The 18,132-nt window shown below is 45.2% G+C and overlaps 2 protein-coding genes and 1 pseudogene across 6 annotated transcripts; 1 reads left to right on the top strand and 2 right to left on the bottom strand.

The window, feature by feature from the left end:
- Positions 1 to 4,535: 4,535 nt before the first annotated feature.
- Positions 4,536 to 4,674, bottom strand: LOC119319805 (annotated as a pseudogene).
- Positions 4,675 to 5,957: 1,283 nt separating this feature from the next.
- Positions 5,958 to 14,329, top strand: LOC119316469 (transcription factor TGAL9-like). 5 transcript variants are annotated; one of them, XM_037590789.1, is made up of 9 exons: positions 5,958 to 6,330; positions 6,954 to 7,051; positions 7,994 to 8,187; positions 8,269 to 8,406; positions 8,678 to 8,755; positions 11,178 to 11,223; positions 11,656 to 11,954; positions 13,518 to 13,760; positions 13,846 to 14,329. In XM_037590789.1, the coding sequence occupies exons 1-9, from the start codon at positions 6,221 to 6,223 to the stop codon at positions 14,035 to 14,037; spliced, it is 1,398 nt and encodes a 465-aa protein (XP_037446686.1). In that variant the 5' UTR covers positions 5,958 to 6,220; the 3' UTR covers positions 14,038 to 14,329. The 5 variants fall into 5 exon arrangements, with proteins under 5 accessions (XP_037446686.1, XP_037446684.1, XP_037446688.1 ...); XM_037590787.1 differs by having other exon boundaries at positions 6,951 to 7,051; XM_037590791.1 differs by having other exon boundaries at positions 5,959 to 6,330; positions 8,018 to 8,187.
- Positions 14,293 to 17,949, bottom strand: LOC119316470 (protein ABHD18-like). The gene is made up of 6 exons (XM_037590793.1): positions 17,802 to 17,949; positions 16,597 to 17,045; positions 15,881 to 15,965; positions 15,627 to 15,796; positions 15,121 to 15,428; positions 14,293 to 14,726 (listed from the first exon to the last, which is right to left on the bottom strand). The coding sequence occupies exons 2-6, from the start codon at positions 16,970 to 16,972 to the stop codon at positions 14,571 to 14,573; spliced, it is 1,095 nt and encodes a 364-aa protein (XP_037446690.1). The 5' UTR covers positions 16,973 to 17,045; positions 17,802 to 17,949; the 3' UTR covers positions 14,293 to 14,570.
- Between the last annotated feature and the right edge of the window lie 183 nt (positions 17,950 to 18,132).

Genomic DNA, 18,132 nt, shown 5'->3' with positions numbered 1-18,132 from the left:
TACCATGCATTTGGGGTAATTCCGCTACCAGTGACCGTTCCCTTTACAATAGAAGCACTTAATCTCGGGTTTGGGTTCAACCTTGGGTTCCTTCACTGGAGCGGCAACAGGTTTGCCATCCATGAAGTTTCCCTTCTAGCCCTTGCCCTTCTTGAAACCAGTGGTCTTGTTAAACCATCAACACTTGATGCTCCTTCTTGATTTCTACTTTTTGCGGTCTTAAGCACCGCAAACAGCTCCGGGATCAACTCCATCCCTTGCATGTCATAGTTCATCACAAAGATCTAGTAGCTTAGTGATAGTGGCTAGAGAACTCTATCAATCACTATCTTATCTGGAAGTTCAACTCCCACTTGATTTAAGTGATTGTAGCACCCAGACATTCTGAGCACATGATCACTAGCTGAGCTATTCTCCTCCATCTTGTTGGCAAAAGAACTTGTCAGAGGTCTCACAACTCTCAACACGGGCATGAGCCTGAGATCCCAATTTTAGCTCTGGGAACATCTCATATGTTCTATGGCATTTAAAACGTCATTGGAATCCCGATTCTAAGCTGTAAAGTATGGTGCACTAAACTATCAAGTAGTCATCAGGATGTGTCTGTCAGGTGTTCACAACATCCACAAACGACGTTGTAGGGGTTTGCACATCGAGAGGTGCATCAAAGACGTAAGCCTTCTGTGTAGCAGTGAGGACACTCCTCGGACTACGGACCTAGTCCGCATCATTGCTTACAATATCTTTCAACTTAATCTTTCTCTAGGAACGTATTGAAACAGGGAGCTACAGCGTGAGCTATTTATCTACAACATATTTGCAAAGACAATTTAGACTATGTTCATGATAATTGAGCTCATCTAATCAAATTATTTAATGAACTCCCACTCAGATAGACATCCCTCTAGTCATCTAAGTGAAACATGATCCAAATCGACTAGGCCGTGTCCGATCATCACGTGAGACGGACTAGTCATCAACGGTGAACATCTCATGTTGATCGTATCTTCTATACGACTCATGTTCGACCTTTCGGACTTCCGTGTTCCGAGGCCATGTCTGTACATGCTAGGCTCGTCAACACCCGTTGTATTCGAATGTTAAAATCTATCACACCCGATCATCACGTGGTGCTTCGAAACAACGAACCTTCGCAACGGTGCACAGTTAGGGGGAACACTTTTCTTGAAATTTTAGAGAGGGATCATCTTATTTAAGCTACCGTCGTTCTAAGCAAATAAGATGTAAAACATGATAAACATCACATGCAATCAAATAGTGACATGATATGGCCAATATCATTTTTCTCGTTTTGATCTCCATCTTCGGGGCTCCATGATCATCGTTGTCACCGGCATGACACCATGATCTCCATCATCATGATCTCCATCATCGTGTCTTCTTGAAGTTGTCTCGTCATCTATTACTTCTACTACTATGGCTAACGCTTTAGCAATAAAGTAAAGTAATTACATGACATTTATGTTGACACGCAGGTCATAAATAAATCAAGACAACTCCTATGGCTCCTGCCGGTTGTCATACTCATCGACATGCAAGTCGTGATTCCTATTACAAGAACATGATCAATCTCATACATCACATATATCATTCATCACATCCTATTGGCCATATCACATCACACGGCACATGCTGCAAAAACAAGTTAGACGTCCTCTAATTGTTGTTGCAAATTTTTACGTGGCTGCTATAGGTTTCTAGCAAGAACGTTTCTTACCTACGCCAAAACCACAACGTGATATGCCAATTTCTATTTACCCTTCATAAGGACCCTTTTCATCGAATACAATCCGACTAAAGTGGGAGAGACAGACACTCGCTAGCCACCTTATGCAACTAGTGCATGTCAGTCGGTGGAACTAGTCTCACGTAAGCGTACGTGTAAGGTCGGTCCAGGCCGCTTCATCCCACGATGCCGCCGAATCAAGATAAGACTAGTAACGGCAAGTAAATTGACAATATCGACGCCCACAACTGCTTTGTGTTCTACTCGTGCATAGAAACTATGCATAGACCTAACTCATGATGCCACTGTTGGGGATCGTAGCAAAAATTTAAAATTTTCTACGCATCACCAAGATCAATCTATGGAGTAATCTAGCAACGAGGGGAAGGGGAGTGCATCTACATACCCTTGTAGATCGCTAAGCGGAAGCGTTGCAAGAACGCGGATGAAGGAGTCGTACTCGTAGCGATTCAGATCGCGGTTGATTCCGATCTAAGAGCCGAACCACGGCGCCTCCGCGTTCAACACACGTGCAGCCCGGTGACGTCTCCTACGCCTTGATCCAGCAAGGGGAGAAGGAGAGTTTGGGGAAGACTCCGTCCAGCAGCAGCATGACGGTGTGGTGGTGGTGGAGGAGCGCGGAACTCCAGCAGGGCTTCGCCAAGCACTACGAGAGACGAGGAGGGAGAGAGGTAGGGCTGCACCAAGAGGAAGATGATCTCGTGTGTGTCGCAGCCCCCAATACCTCAAGTATATATAGGGGAAGGGGAGGGGTTGCGCCCCCATCTAGGGTTCCCTCCCTAGGGGTGGCGGCAGCCCCAAAACCCATCTAGGGTTGCTGCCAAGGGGGAGAGTGAGGAGGCGCACCTAGGGTGGGCCTTAAGGCCCATCTGCCCTAGGGTTTGCCCCCCTCCCCTCTGGGAGGCGCCTTGGGCCTTGGTGGGAGGCGCTCCAGCCCACCTAGGGGCTGGTCCCTTCCCACTATTGGCCCATGTAGGCCTCCGGGGCTGGTGGCCCCTCCCGGTGGACCCCCCGGACCCCTCCGGTGGTCCCGGTACACTACCGGTGATGCCCGGAACACTTCCGGTGGCCAAAACCATACTTCCTATATATTAATCTTTACCTCTGGACCATTCCGGAACTCCTCGTGACGTCCGGGATCTCATCCGGGACATCGAACAATATTCGGTAACCGCGTACATACTTTCCCTATAACCCTAGCGTCATCGAACCTTAAGTGTGTAGACCCTACGGGTTCGGGAGTCATGCAGACATGGCCGAGACAACTCTCCGGTCAATAACCAATAGAGGTATCTGGATACCCATGTTGGCTCCCACATGCTCCACGATGATCTCATCGAATGAACCACGATGTCAAGGATTTAATCAATCCCGTATACAATTCCCTTTGTCCAGCGGTATAGTACTTGCCCGAGATTCGATTGTCGGTATCCCGATACCTTGTTCAATCTTGTTACCGGCAAGTCTCTTTACTCGTTCCGTAACACATCATCCCGTGATCAACTCCTTGGTCACATTGTGCACATTATGATGATGTCCTACCGAGTGGGCCCAGAGATACCTCTCCGTTTACACGGAGTGACAAATCCCAGTCTCGATTCGTGCCAACCCAACAGACACTTTCGGAGATACCTGTAGTGTACCTTTATAGCCACCCAGTTACGTTGTGACGTTTGGCACACCCAAAGCACTCCTACGGTATCCGGGAGTTGCACAATCTCATGGTCTAAGGAAATGATACTTGACATTAGAAAAGCTTTAGCATACGAACTACACGATCTTTGTGCTAGGCTTAGGATTGGGTCTTGTCCATCACATCATTCTCCTAATGATGTGATCCCGTTATCAACGACATCCAATGTCCATGGTCAGGAAACCGTAACCATCTATTGATCAATGAGCTAGTCAACTAGAGGCTTACTAGGGACATGGTGTTGTCTATGTATCCACACATGTATCTGAGTTTCCTATCAATACAATTCTAGCATGGATAATAAACGATTATCATGAACAAGGAAATATAATAATAACCAATTTATTATTGCCTCTAGGGCATATTTCCAACACTCGAATGCATCTACCTCGATATAGTACCTTCTGCGTGGCCTGATCCTTGATCAAAAAGAAGAAAGGATGAAATTCAATAAAGACATGATTGTCAATGATACTGCGGTGAACGGATAGAAGTTTTTTGTTGGCACTAGGGACATGCAAAAAAATTCGAAGGTGAATTTTACGAGAAGGGGTACGTATAACCGAATGACCAACGTGACTTATGTTCATACCTGCACCACTGGCTGTGTGAATCTGATCCTTCCCGTGGTACTTTTCACGTAGGGTCACCTTCTCGAGCTCCCCGTGAGATGATTTGTTGCACCACTGTCGAGATACCAGTTAGTATCAACGCCATATGATCCATCGGCGGCAGCGGCAATCTTGTCATCTTCTTCAGAGGAGGCTTCGTCTTCATCGAAGCGATACCTGCAGTCCTTGGTTGTGTGGCCAGGCTTGCCGTAGATCTGGCAGCGCACAGCATCGGGTCGTGATCTGCCCGAGCTGTTGCCGCCCCCGCCTCGGCGGCCCCTGTTGCTGGTGAAGTTGGGGCGTCCACCACGGGAGCTAGAGTTGCTGGAGCCGCCACCGCCTTGCTTGCCCTTGTGTCGAGGAGGACCGCGATGACGAGATGAGTACCCGCCGCACTCGCGAGTGGCCACGTTGGCCGAGGACTTGAAGCCACCGCGGGCGCTGTGAAACTGAGCGACACGCTGATCAAAATTGCTCAGCATGGCGTACAACTCATCGAGGGAGACCGACGTGACGCGGGCGTCGATGGCGGAGACGAGGGGCTGGTAGTCCATGTCCAGCCCATGCAGTAGGTAGGAGATGAGCTCATCATCCTGGATGGGCTTGCCGGCCATGGCGAGTTCATCGGCAAGACCACGCATATAAGCATAGTATGCAGCAACCAATTGGTTGCCCTTCTATCCATTGATCAAGGCAGTGCTAATGTTGTTTACACGACTCAGATATTGAGAGGAAAACAAGCCTGCGAGCGCCACCTAGAGGGCGTGCGCGGTGGTGACCGCGGTCACCGTGATCAGCACTTCTTTGAAGAGGTTGTTGAGGAGGTAGCCGAGCACCTGCTGATCCTCCCGCACCTAGATGGGATGGAGAGGGTTGGGCTCGGTCGACTCCTTGCCGCCCTTGTCCTTGGTGACGAGGTGGCGCGTGGGTACCGACATAGTTCCGTCGACGTAGCCGAAGAGCCCGGCTGCCCTCAGCTGCGGCGTAACTTGCATTCACGACAGGACGTAGTTCGTCCGGGAGAGCTTCTCCGTGACCTGGCCGCTGAGGTTGGATTGGGCGGCGCTAGAGGAAGACATGGCTTGGCACTATGGGGATCGGTGAAAGCTAGGGTTTGGAAGAGGAGGCTCTGATTACCATGTGCGTTAGGCGAAAGCGTCTTACCTCATCGTGATCGAGGGGCGTTGTTACGTGGGATATCGCATACAGGTGAGATTGCAATCTTGACAGAGAAGAAAGAGGTAGAGATAAGGACTATGGTTACAAGATAAATATCCTCTCTAACTTCCTAATGCATGTGGTGCAAGTAATGTAGATCTCCTGACCCTGTCACGCTACAGAACTTTGTTTAACACACATCACTTGTTATATAGAGATATATAAATATGCTGGTAGAGAAAATAAAATAGTCCTTTCATTATGGAAGAGAACATTTTACTACCAGCCCAAGAAAAGAAGAGAACATATTATGGACCTATGTAGTACTAAGAATATGCACACAAACTCAATTAGTACATCTCCATAGCCCAAATATTTATGGTCGGTCCCATCCTATTGCTGATGCACAGAACCTAATTGTGCTCCAAAACTCAACTAATCCCAACCTAAATCCTGACAAAATAACAAGTCGAATAAAACGGGTGGATGCATGCAGTTTAGTTTCTTCGTCACTTCCGTAAAAAAACATTCACCATTTAAATAGTAATCCACTAGTACTCATCTATGAATTCCAAACATTTGACATAGCAAGTGCATAAAAAACAAGTCGTCCTTGCTACCGACTCGGCTCGATCTAATCACACATCGTATTCTTCCCTTTTTATAAAAGTCTAATTATTGTCTACCTTTTTCCAAGGTTTGCAACCACTCCCTTATATTTCTTGTAGACGCACTCCACCTCAGGCTATACAAGTCATCTTCTATCCTTTGCCAGCTTCCGGTCAGAAGAAGCTAACGAATCCAGCCATAGCTAGGAACAAGGGGGAAAGTTACGGAAAAAGGATCGGATTGCGGCGGTCTACCGGTGATTATGCTGATCTGCTGGATTAATCGACTTCAGATGTGAAGAACAGGTGCTGGAGCTGCTTCTTGAGCTGATTGAGAAGATATATCAAGCTTATAGAGTTGATTGATACTGGGAGGTGTTTCATGGGGGATAGACCATGGCAACAGCCGCATGAGCAGGCTTCTTGTTCAGCGCACGCTGAGATGATCCAAGCTTCTACCGCTGCTACCTCGTCCATCCATGGAAGCATCATGTAAACCCTAACACCATAAAATGTTCTTGTTTTCTTCGTGACAAGTAATTAGAGCTCTTTTCTTGATGTTTTTCGCGTTGATAATATTTCTTTTCTGTTTTTTCTTAAGCTTTTGGAGTTATTCTCGTGTATTAGTTATGATGCATAAGTTGGTCTTTCACAAACAAGTAAATAACTTATCTGAAGGCTTAAGGATGAAGTTAGCATCTTAGTTTGAAGATGATGTTTCACAGTCTCTGTACGTGTATATATTGACTTATTTTCATGTTGTTTGGTCCAAATGTAAAGAAGGCGATGCTGCAGCTAATTAGCCCGACTTGCTACCATAATAAACTTTCATCTCTCTCTCTCTCTCTCTCTCTCTCTCTCTCTCTCTCTCAAGAATTTCAGCATTTCTCTCCAGTTTCCATATTGCCTTTTAAGTTCTAAGAATTGTGTTGAAAGTATCATTTCTTGTTCATCTTGTAAGAGAGCACTTCTCATGGATATGTTCAATAAGAATCTCAAAGTTTATTTAATTCAAGCATTTCCTCTTCCTCTACAAGTTTATGTTCAACTTATCATGATGACCATGATAATCTTTTTGCAATATTTCGCTATATTAATTTGTGCAACTGCAGCAGAAAGGACCCTGGTGGATACGAGGACTTGGCAGAACTTGATCAAGCCCTCTTCCTCTACATCAACAGCCAGGATAACCAATCAGTTCAAGAGCAACCACGTAAGACATGCTTAATCGATTATAATTTCTCTGATACAACTTCACAATATTTAATAGGTTGACATACTGAATTAATGTAGCCTGAATATTAGCTTTGAGGCACACCCCGCACATGAAAGCCGTGAGGTGTTCCTGGTGGTACCATGTGTGGAATGCACATATAGCATACCCAATTAAAATTATTTTTTCCGACAAAGGGTAATATATTAATATAAGATGATACTATTTACATCTGGCCCTGCAACAACACAATATAAGAATTAGTCGAGATATTGAGGATGCACACATATATAGCTCCAAGGGAGGGATAGATGCAATACCTTTTTCCTGCCATAAATATATACTTTTTTGGACGATAAGTTGCACACATGGAAAAGCATGCCATCTACCACGATTTGACATGCCTGGTTGAGTTTCGGCATAGGCTGTGCAACGATGTTGATGAGATATTATGATCTTTTTCCTTGTTTCCCCCAGAGCTTCTATTTTCTGTAATACACTCCCTCCGTTCACAAATAGATGTTCTAATATGTTTTTTCTGAATCAGATGTATATAGATACATTTTAGTGTATTTATTCACTTATTTCTGTCTGTATGTAGTACATATTAAAATATCCAAAACATCTTTTATTTGTGAACAGAGAGAGTATATGACAATTCTTTCCCCAAAAAGATATTCTCTAGTTGGAGAGAATGACGTGTAAGAAACACCTGCTGATATGTGTGTTCTTGCACAAGATGATCATCTTTCCTTTTTTTTTGACGGTAAAGATGATCATCTTTCCTTGTTGCCCGAGCAGAGCCATTTCCTCCCCTTTTTTTGAGGGTTGCCTCCCCTTCTATTTCTCCTCCTCAATAGGAGTGTGAAACCATATATATTCCATTTGGAAATTTACCACCGCCGCGCGCACCAGTGTTATATTCTGAAATAGTCGCGTTAGACTTCTCTTCACGTGTGCATGTAGAGACTCTCAACATCTTCCCTTCTCGGCCGATGCACGTCGTTGCCGAACCTTCTCCGAAGGTCGCCACCTCGACGTCGAACATCGTCGCCGCGAGTTCTAATTTAAAACCGCAACGTCCGCCGTCCAAGCAGTCCGCCATGACGGCACCGGGCGGCAAGGCGACCGTCAAGGTTAGCTCCCTAGCTATTCTACACAAGCACACTGCTCGGGACATTTCTGTGTCGTGAATTGTGATGTCGCTACCATTTCAGAGAGAAGGAAGCGGAAGCGGCGGCGCCGGCACGCCGTCGACCTCAGAGCACGAGGGCCCCAGGACGCCGGACGCCAAGACGCTGAGGAGGCTCGCGCAGAACAGGGAGGCCGCGAGGAAGAGCAGGCTTAGGAAGAAGGTATGTATGGTTGGTTAACCTGGTTAATCACTGCAATAACCTGACGAGTCCCAAGTTAAAACACGTACACAGTAGTGGTTTGGCAGTCCGCGTTGTTTGGTGTGTAGAATTGGGGTCAACGTTGAAGTTAACCTGCTACTACCACCTAAAAATTGTGCGTACTGTCAAGCTCGCTAGGGCCCCAAAGGTTTCCACATTTCTTCATGACAAGTACGCTTCTTATAGACTTGTGATATGATTGGTTTTCTGTTTGTCTTTTGCGCATGTGTAGGCTTACATTCAAAATTTGGAGACGAGTAGGGTCAGGCTGTCACAGATGGAGCAGGAGATGCAAAGATGCAGCGCTCAGGTATGCATACTCTCTATTCCCAGGGGAAAAAACAAAAAGGGGTACAAAGATATAAAATAGATCTTGATATGAATCACTAGATGAAATATACCCCCAAACGTCTGAATTTCAACCTTTCTACGGGCCATGTCGTCAGTGGTGTTGGCCTAGCAGTAGAACACAATACAAAAAAAAATGTTTTTTACTACAATATACAAGTTATAGGGAAAAATCTCGGGGTAGCCCATGGACCATCCTGTCCATCACCCTAGCTACGCCACCGTGCATCGTGGTTTATGCTCCGCGTGGCGATGACTTTGGTGTCTCAGAGGTATGGCTGAGGTTCCACATGATGTTAACCATAGATTTCAGGTGGGGTGGGAGTGGTACGAAAGAATATCCATGAGAGGCGATAATACTGATATACTTCTTTGGCACATGAGTATAAGGAGAACACTGCATGAAGTTTGTAAGGACGATGGCTACTATGGTTTTCAAATCGAGTGATGTGTACAATGGACAGTATATCGACAATGAATGGAGGTAGGAAAATAAGTTGGTGGCAGCACAAGCAGCTCGACATCAACTCAATGATTGTGAACATTCTAAAAATACCTTGATAATTACGAAGCTATATGCATGCCTATGTGCACGCCAAAAATCCTACACTTACGGGGAAAATCTACGAAACGGGGCTTACGGAAACAGCTCCACGTTAATCTCGCTCCCCCTAATTTGCAGGGTGGGGCCTTCCTCCCCCTCGTTTCTCAATCATCTTGTGTCAACTCATCCCGTAACTTCCATCCCGTGGGAAGTTATCCGTAGGTATAGTAAATCCCATGTGCACGCCTATGTACTATACTCCCAGTTTAGGTACAATAATATGTGTGGGCAGGTCAGATGGGCTTAGGATCGTGATTTCCGATGGACAATAGATCGACAATGGTTTCAGCATCTGACTGGCGAAATGCTCGAGTGGGGCTTTACAATCGTTAATGATGGGCTAGGAGCGCGACTGCCACCTTGTCGATGGATTATCAACAACAATATAGAAGGTGGTCGAAAATGCAGGGAAGAAGCGGCTTTGGAGAGTTGGCTTTAGGCCCTGTTTGTTTGGGCTACAGACATATTCAGATGCGGACTTGTTGTGCTGGTAAAGTTGTTGTGCTGAGGAAGTTGCTCAAGTGAAAGTCAGTTGTTTGGCAACACAACTATGAAAGCACACAGCTAAGGAAAACGCGAGGGGCAAAGGGAGAGATAGGTCGTGCATGCGGTGGCATTTATGATATAATTACGACCAAACACCAAAGGCATGGGAGGTAGGGAAACAACTTTGATTATGAAGTACATCGAGACATGCTTTGGCCAATCACACTGGAAATAACACTAATCAGCTTTGGGTTGTGATTCCACAAATGCTCTAAAATAGTTGTTTGCTTCAAGTTAAGCTTTTCCCAGACCAAAGCTATCTTCCAAAGCTGAAACAAACAGAGCCTTAAAAGCGTACGCAACAGCTGTGAAGCAAGTATGTGCAAGAGAGATGCTACACCGGACCCAATCTACAACAACGTTAAATCTACAAGCCAATAAGGGTGGGGGGAGCCCGGTGAAATTCAGGGAAAGGACGCGGGGAGGTGGGGGTAGTTGGTGGGATATGTAACCTATGTTCGTAAGTATTGGGTTTTGCAAATAGCCACCACCATAGTGGGAGAGATCTGTCGCGTACATGGAAACTTAAAGACGTCTAGATGGTGGTAAGAGTACATGAGGTTAAGCCGAAGTGCGTATCTAATCTATAAAAGTATCAAAAGCCAACTTCCAGTGAATAAATCAGGTAAATGAAATTCTAGTATAACCACTAATTGTTCTAACATTTAAACTTAATATACACCAATACTAAAAGTACGGATCTAAACCCTGTAGCCATGCATCCAGTTTAAGGGGGTGTTTGCTTCCAGGGACTTTTTTGTGTAGGGACTAGAAAAAGTCTCTCTTAGAGACTTTTTTACCAAACGGGAGAGACTTCTTTAGGGACTAAACTAGGCATTTGGGACTAAATGAAGAAGACTCTCAAGGAGAGTCTTTTTGGGACGTTTTGGAATTTTTTCAGCAATGCCCCTCCATGCACCCATTGGCCCGCCACCCCACGATATTGTTTGATTGTTATTTTTATATATATACTAAGGGCAACATGGTCATTTGATAACCTTTAGGAAGGGACTAGGGACTTTTTAGTCTTTGGAAACAAACAGGGAAGGACTTTTTAGGGAGTAGGGACTTTTTAGTTGGGACTAGAAAAAATCCTAGGACTAGATAACCAAACACCACCTAAGATAATGACTCAAGAATTAAGCTGGGTATCTATAATTAAGTTATGTCTTAATTGCACCTTTTTTTTCTATCACCGCCTAACTATTTTTTTTCATCCATCTCTTTGACTAAGGGTGCAATCTTGGGTGGTGGAGCTGGCATTGGAGGACTAGGCCCAGGCATGCATGGAACTAAACCCTAAGCTGTTCGGTCCATATATACTACTCCCTCCGTTCCATAATGTAGTGCCTATAGATTTTTTAAAAAGTCAAACCTCATAAACTTTGACCAAGTTTGTGGAGAAAAACATTTACATCTAGAGTGCGTAACATATATCACTAGATTCATCATAAGATGTAGTTTCACATTATATATTTTTGGAATTGTAGATATAAGTATTTTTCTCTACAAACTTGGTCAAAGTTTGTAAAGTGTGACTTCTCAAAAAATCTATAGGCACTATATTATGGAACGGAGGGAGTAGTATATGCCATCACACAGAAATATATTTCCTTCCGCTCAATACTTCCAGATTTTTCGTAACAATATGTGGTCTCTCTTGTACGTGCATGGCAAAACTAAATAATTCCATAAATAAAATGAATTAGCAGAGGCGGCATGGTTCGACGGGGAGTACGCGAGGTGGGTGGACGAGCACGACAGGATGATGCGGCACCTGCGGGCAGCGGTGGACGCGGAGGGGGTGGAGCACGACGCGGCGGTGACGGACGGCGAGCAGCTGCTGCGGCAGCTCATCGACGCCGCGGCGGCGCACCACGTGGTGCTGGCGGAGCTCAAGTCCGCCGTGGCCAGGGCCGACGTGTTCCACCTCGTCTCGGGGATGTGGCTGCCCGCCGCCGAGCGCTGCTTCATCTGGATTGGCGGCTCCCGCCCGTCGGACCTCATCAAGGTACGTACAATAATTTTGGATTTTTGCATGGGAATTAAGAGTACAGCTGTAGTGCATGCATGACATATAAGCTGGCTGATCATCATTAAGAGACAGATTAAACATATATGCAATATATCATACTCCCTCCGTTCCTAAATACTTGTCTTTCTAGACATTTTTATAAATGACTACATACGAAGCAAAATGAATGATTCTACACTCTAAAATATATCTACATACATCTGTATGTAGTAGTCATTTGAAATGTCTAGAAAGACAAATATTTAGGAACGGAGGGAGTATGTGTTTACATACATTTGTTGAGGATATGCAAGTGCTATTATTTTCTTTTTTTCAATAAAGTATGTTCTTAAAAAAATAAAATGACTCTTTTATTAGCTTAAAATGTAGCATCAAGCAGATACAAAGGATGATGAACAAATGCTACTAGCTAGTATTATTATTTTGATGATTAAGGTGAAGAGACCGGAGAAGGCATGCAGCTCTTCAGAAGATTAGGTAGAGAGAGACGTATTATATGATGGATTAGCTAGCTATCGCCTATCACTAGTTAATCTTAAGTAGGTGAGAGGTCCCAGTTCAGAGCAGCTGATGGAACAGTCGGGCCTTCACAAGTCTTTGGCTAAGGTTGATTAATCAGTAGAGACCGATCGACGCCTATGATTGCTATTTCTGTGCCGGAAGAAAGTGTACTTGGCCGCGAGAGTTGGTAAAGGAGGGAGGTTAGATATGGGAGGTCGACGTGTATGTGGATTGGCTAGCTTCTAAATGAAACGGGATATTATTCCATCCATTTCATAATGTAGTGCGCATAGAATTTTCAAAAGGTTAAATATTTAAAGCATTGATCAAGTTTATAAAGAAAACTATTTATATCTAATATCTTCAATACTAAATATATAAAATATGAAACTGCTCATCTGTCCCATCTCTACTCTTATAAAAAATCGAGCTGGTGATGATGGTGTGTCTGTCATCTTGTAATATAGACCGTCCGATCTACATCTAACGGATAGAAAGCAAACTATGACAATTTTACAAATAAAAATCGCACATCTCTCCACATTTACAGATAAGGTCTTGCCTCGTTCATCATTATCTCCCACAACCTCATTGCTGGGCAATTAAAAAAAAAGTCTCTGAAACAATCTAGCATGGTGGCCACTGCCGGCGCCGTCCATCCCCATGCCTCCGCCCAGTCCGACCACCAGTCACCACCACGCCCCACTCCTCCTCACCTTATCTCTCATCTTTCTCGAGATATCATTTTTTCAATGAAATTCTCGAGATACCATTTTTAATATACACATTTAGCAAAAAAATGACTTAAGACAAACCGAAGTAGAAAGAAATAGAGGGGGGGGGGGGTACTTCTTCAATTTTGACACGTCAGTGTACAAAAAGTCTGAACAGATCAATGCAGTTGACAGTGAACCTTGTCTTAAAATAATTTTATCAGACCAACACATCTACTGCCTCCGTTCATAAATATTTAAACTGTCAAAAAGTCATATATTTAGGAACAGGTGTAGTAGATTATAATGGGAAATAAAAATGCAGGTTATGGCGCGGCATATGGAGCCACTGACGGAGCAACAGGCGGCGGGCATGTACGACTTGCAGCGATGGGCGCAGGAGCGCGAGGAAGCTCTGGACCGTGAGCTCCAGGCCACGTACCGCTCCCTCTCCGACACCGTCTCCTCCGACGCGCTCATCTCCCCCTACCCCGACACGGCCGCCTACATGGCCCACATGTCGCTCGCCATCTCCAACCTCTCCTCCCTCCAGGCCTTCGTCAGACAGGTGCCACACCTACACGAGTGACTTACGCGCGCTTAGTCAGTGCACCTGATAACTGTTCCGTTTGCTATGTGATGTGATGATGCAGGCAGACGCGCTGAGGCTGCAGACGCTCCATAGGCTGCCGCAGGTGCTGACGGCGAGGCAGGCGGCGCGGTGCTTCCTCGCCGTCGCCGACTACTCGCAGCGCCTCCGTGCGCTCAGCTCCCTCTGGCTGGCGCGGCCGCGCCAGGACCAGCCCGCCCCGCCCGGCGCCGGCGGCCGGCTGTTCCATCCATGAAATCCTACATGCATCGTCACCTGGCCGGCCAGCTAGCTAGGCATATACACAGCATAGAAGAAAAGGTAATTAGGTTTTCAGATGATGGATGATCCATTTCTTGCCCCTTCGACAAGTGGTTGGTAGTTACTTCTGGTAATTGTGTATATATATAAGAGTAAGTTTTAACGTGCAGCTGACAATTTGGCAGTATAAAAAATAAGAACTGACATTCCTACTGTAATCTGTGTGTTTGCTATGCTGGACTGACTCTGCTTCTCAGCATTGTGAATCATCTTATTGCCAGTTAAACAGATCAACGAGTCACTGTATTTGTGTTACAAATGTGATCTACAGCCAATGGGCCAACCTCTCCACTAATTTTGATACTCACTGCATCTCATTCTCCCACTTGTTTAATCCAAACTCTTAATTAAGTTACAACAACTAATGTGCCATATCTCAGCTCTCTTTAAAAAAATACAACAAGAAATGCATCTGTCAAGCTTGCAGGGCTCAATTGGTGTGACCATGGGTACACAAGAATCTCCCTGTTACAATCTGTCAAGGGCATCGACGATGGCCTTGCGAAACGAGTCGTTGTGGAGTAAAAAAGAGGACACATGGCCTCCCGTCACCCACCGGACTTCCGAGCCCGGCCATGCCTTCTGGAGCTCCATGACCGAGTGTCTAGGAATATAACCGTCATCCTGAAACAAGGACAACATACATGGCTTTAGACTGGAACCAAGCTTCAATAGACACTCTGATCTCTGATATTAATAAAAGGTTTCACTCAACACTACAGAGCACAGAGCACAGATTACAGAAACAAGCTAATGAACAGAGGTGTGGATGATCATTGAATGGATCAGCTCGGATAACACTCATGCTATGACAAAAGTGATGCGGAAAACATATATATTATCACTTTTTAGGTGCTGTAAATAATACGTCTGTTGTTGAAATAGTAGCAAAACACATATTGAACTAGTAATGAAAGCACTCTGTAGGAAATCTACCTACGATGTTGTAAGTAGAAGACCCAGGTAGCATTAATCACATTTGGATATATGTGGTACAGAACAAGTGAGTAGCACTAACCGTTGCACCAACAAAAATGACAGCCTGTGGATTCTTCGGTAGGGGAAATCGAGTGACGTCCGTCAGAGACAGCACTGACCGTAATCTGTCTTTTACTTGCTCAATGCTGATACCGGATGCCGCATCTTCAGTCAAAGAAGTTGCATCTTTAGCTAATGCTGCTGCATCTTCCCTCAGTGCTTCCCAAGCTGTGGCATGTCTGTAAAGTCCTTCACAGAAAGGTACAACAGCAGAATGTGGAGCAAGAAATGGTAGTGTGGCAATTGGCGTAGGATGCAAGGATCCAACCATTGCAGCATGTACACCGCCTGTTATTAACAAACAAATGCTTATGAAAACAAGTGGCAAAATATTTCATAAATAAGGAATTCCTATATAGTCTCAGAATAAAGTTTTTGAAATAAACACAATACTAGTAATTTTCATATGACATTTTTTCTAATGAAACTAAGACAAAATAGTGGAGACAAGCAAGGACTCCTTTTTTTAATGAGAAAAGTACATACCCATGCTGAGCCCACATATGCCCATCTTGCCATAACCAGCCTCAGCCTGCAACCAGTATAAGAGACTGCGAGCTTCATCAATAGTGGCTTTTCCTAAGAGTAGCAAGTCACTCACACATTGAAGCTTGGCCCCATGCTGCATGCTAGGACGTCGTTGTCCATAATAGGGGCTGCATTTCATTAGAGATATCAGTTCCAGCCAGGAAGACTGAAAATTGACAAAAATGCAAGGTACCCTGTTGTACAAACCTCACCTCTCAAGAACCATGGTTGCAATATTGTCCTTCAAAAGAGGTCCACCAAGCCGGAGCCTTCTCTCAAATGAGTGATCACCGGTGCCTAAAATATTGAAGAAAGGCTTAACTTGATTCACTAAATGTGGGTCCCTGGTTAAAAGGGGGGAGAACTGGAGATCATCTCAGGTATTAAGAAAACAATCGTAGTGAGAACTTCCAAGAAAAACAGGGCATCAACACAATCATGCTTGTTAGTAGAAAACAAGTCACATTATAAAAAAAAAGGGCAGCCCGGTGCACGTAGCTCCCGCTTGCGCAGGATCCGGGAAAACAAGTCACATTATGGAAACAGAAATTCTAAAACTAGAAAATCTCTCACCATTTTATTCAGATAGTAGATGGAAAAGTTGAATTGCTGCATTTTAGAAATCTACTGGTTCTGTTCTGAAACGAGGTGACAAAGCTAAATGTCACCAAAGTACATAGGCATAAAATACATTGATCCGTTCAACCAGTAATAATATCTAAATGTGAAAGGCATAAAAGAATATTTTCTGAAGTCTGGTGGATTGGAAAAAAATCTGAAGTGATGATTCGCTGCATATGGTATGAAGTACATATATACACCGGTTTATGGATCCTGTCCAACACTAATTCAAAGACGAAGAATATTTATCTAACTATATGATAATGGCACACCATGATAGAGTAAGATCGGGTTACAAAGTTCGTACCTGCCAGATGGACCACGCAAGCCATCTTCTCTGGTGAGACATCCTTGGGTGTAAGAAAAGCGACTCTTGCATTGTGGCTCTCAGGAGGCAATGCATCAATGAGCCTCTCATCACATGTTGTCCGGAAAACACCCTCTCGCAGACAAGAGTTCTTTGTCTCCCAAACTGTTTTCCATTTAGGCTGCACAGCAGTTGGTGGCCAGTTCTGGCAAGGTGCTTCAGGGAATAGCTGCTTCACCATCCTCTCTAACAAATCAAGTTTGGTACCTCCCCATCCCCTTGAGAAAAATGGTGTTCCTAATTTCGTGCGATGAAGGAGAGTCCCATATATATGGTCCAATACATAATGTACTAACCCAACATTCACTGATACCATATTCAAGAATGTCTTATTAAAGTTGATTACTCAGACTTTACCACAAATTACAACCACAAACACTGGCAAATGCCTGCACCAACAAAATTTAAAAATTGTCCAAGTCAGCATATTCCGAGAAGTACGACATAACAGGAACTTAACAATTAAAGCAGGAGAATGGTTTCCAGCGCTAACAGAAAGCAAGAATAAAATGAAGCAAGCCCACTAGTTTGAAATTTTGGATATAAAGCATAGCCCACTAGAAACACAACTATGGAAGGAATTCCCCATTGCAATGCAGCATCATGCCATCAGACATTGAGATTCAAGGAGCACAACCACATTACACAAATCCACATCAACTAAAAGCAGCATCTCCGCCAACGGAACGGACCTAATCGAGACAAATCTGAAAGATAATCACTCGAGGTATTCGACAGGGCAGACACCTGACGACGCCCAATGCAGGCAAATCCAGGCGCGCTCTACGGCGTCGCATCTAATAACTATCCAGGCCAGGAATCCAGCTCGCTGCCAACGCTGCAATGCCCGAACCGACCAGGCAGACGCCGACTCTCTTAAGAAGCACGACGGCCGGTTCGGACCGCGCGCCTGCCTAATCCGTGGCGGACCGGAGCAAGCGACGACGGCGGCGGGACGCCAAGAGACCACGGGAGAGCCGCTCGTGCGCAGGAGGGATCGGCACAATCCAGATCGAGATCCACGGGAGGGAGGAGAGAGAGTCAGAGAGAGAGAGGTGGAGGCCGCGAGAGAAGCGGTCGCGGGGAAGGGGGCAAAGTGAGGAGGAGGAGGCGAGACCCGCGCGCGGTGACGCGCCGTGAATTACCTCGTTGGATCCGCGGCGCCGCGAGGAAGGCGGCGCGGGGGTCGGGCGCGGCCGTCGCCGGCGTGGGGATTCTCGCCGGGTGCGTAGATTTGGAACGAGTTCTTTTTGGTTGCGTTGTCGGGCGCGCGCAGGGAACCGGAGAAAGGTAGTATAGAGGGTGCTTGGATACGTTTTAGTCCCATGACTAAAAGTAGTGGGACTAAAACTTGCAAGCCTTATTCATGCTTGGATACAAATAATAAATAGACTAAAATGAGTTAATGAGCATTTATTATCCTCCAAACCCTCCAATCCCGAACTCGCATGTGTTAAAGGAGAGGAGTTAAATGAG

This window comes from Triticum dicoccoides, chromosome 6A (assembly GCF_002162155.2).
Source record: "Triticum dicoccoides isolate Atlit2015 ecotype Zavitan chromosome 6A, WEW_v2.0, whole genome shotgun sequence".
Lineage (NCBI taxonomy): Eukaryota > Viridiplantae > Streptophyta > Magnoliopsida > Poales > Poaceae > Triticum > Triticum dicoccoides.
Note: the sequence above shows the minus strand (reverse complement) of the source record. Positions and strands in the feature narration are given on the sequence as shown.

Coding starts and splice junctions, on each gene's coding strand:
- LOC119316469 (XM_037590787.1), top strand. CDS start 6,221: ATGGGGGATAGACCATGGCAACAGCCGCATGAGCAGGCTTCTTGTTCA. Junction 8,407..8,677: donor AGAGCAGGCTTAGGAAGAAG/GTATGTATGGTT, acceptor GCGCATGTGTAG/GCTTACATTCAAAATTTGGA. Junction 11,224..11,655: donor CATTGGAGGACTAGGCCCAG/GCATGCATGGAA, acceptor ATGAATTAGCAG/AGGCGGCATGGTTCGACGGG.
- LOC119316470 (XM_037590793.1), bottom strand. CDS start 16,972: ATGGTATCAGTGAATGTTGGGTTAGTACATTATGTATTGGACCATATA. Junction 15,797..15,880: donor GCAACCATGGTTCTTGAGAG/GTGAGGTTTGTA, acceptor AATGAAATGCAG/CCCCTATTATGGACAACGAC. Junction 15,429..15,626: donor CATATGTGGGCTCAGCATGG/GTATGTACTTTT, acceptor TGTTAATAACAG/GCGGTGTACATGCTGCAATG.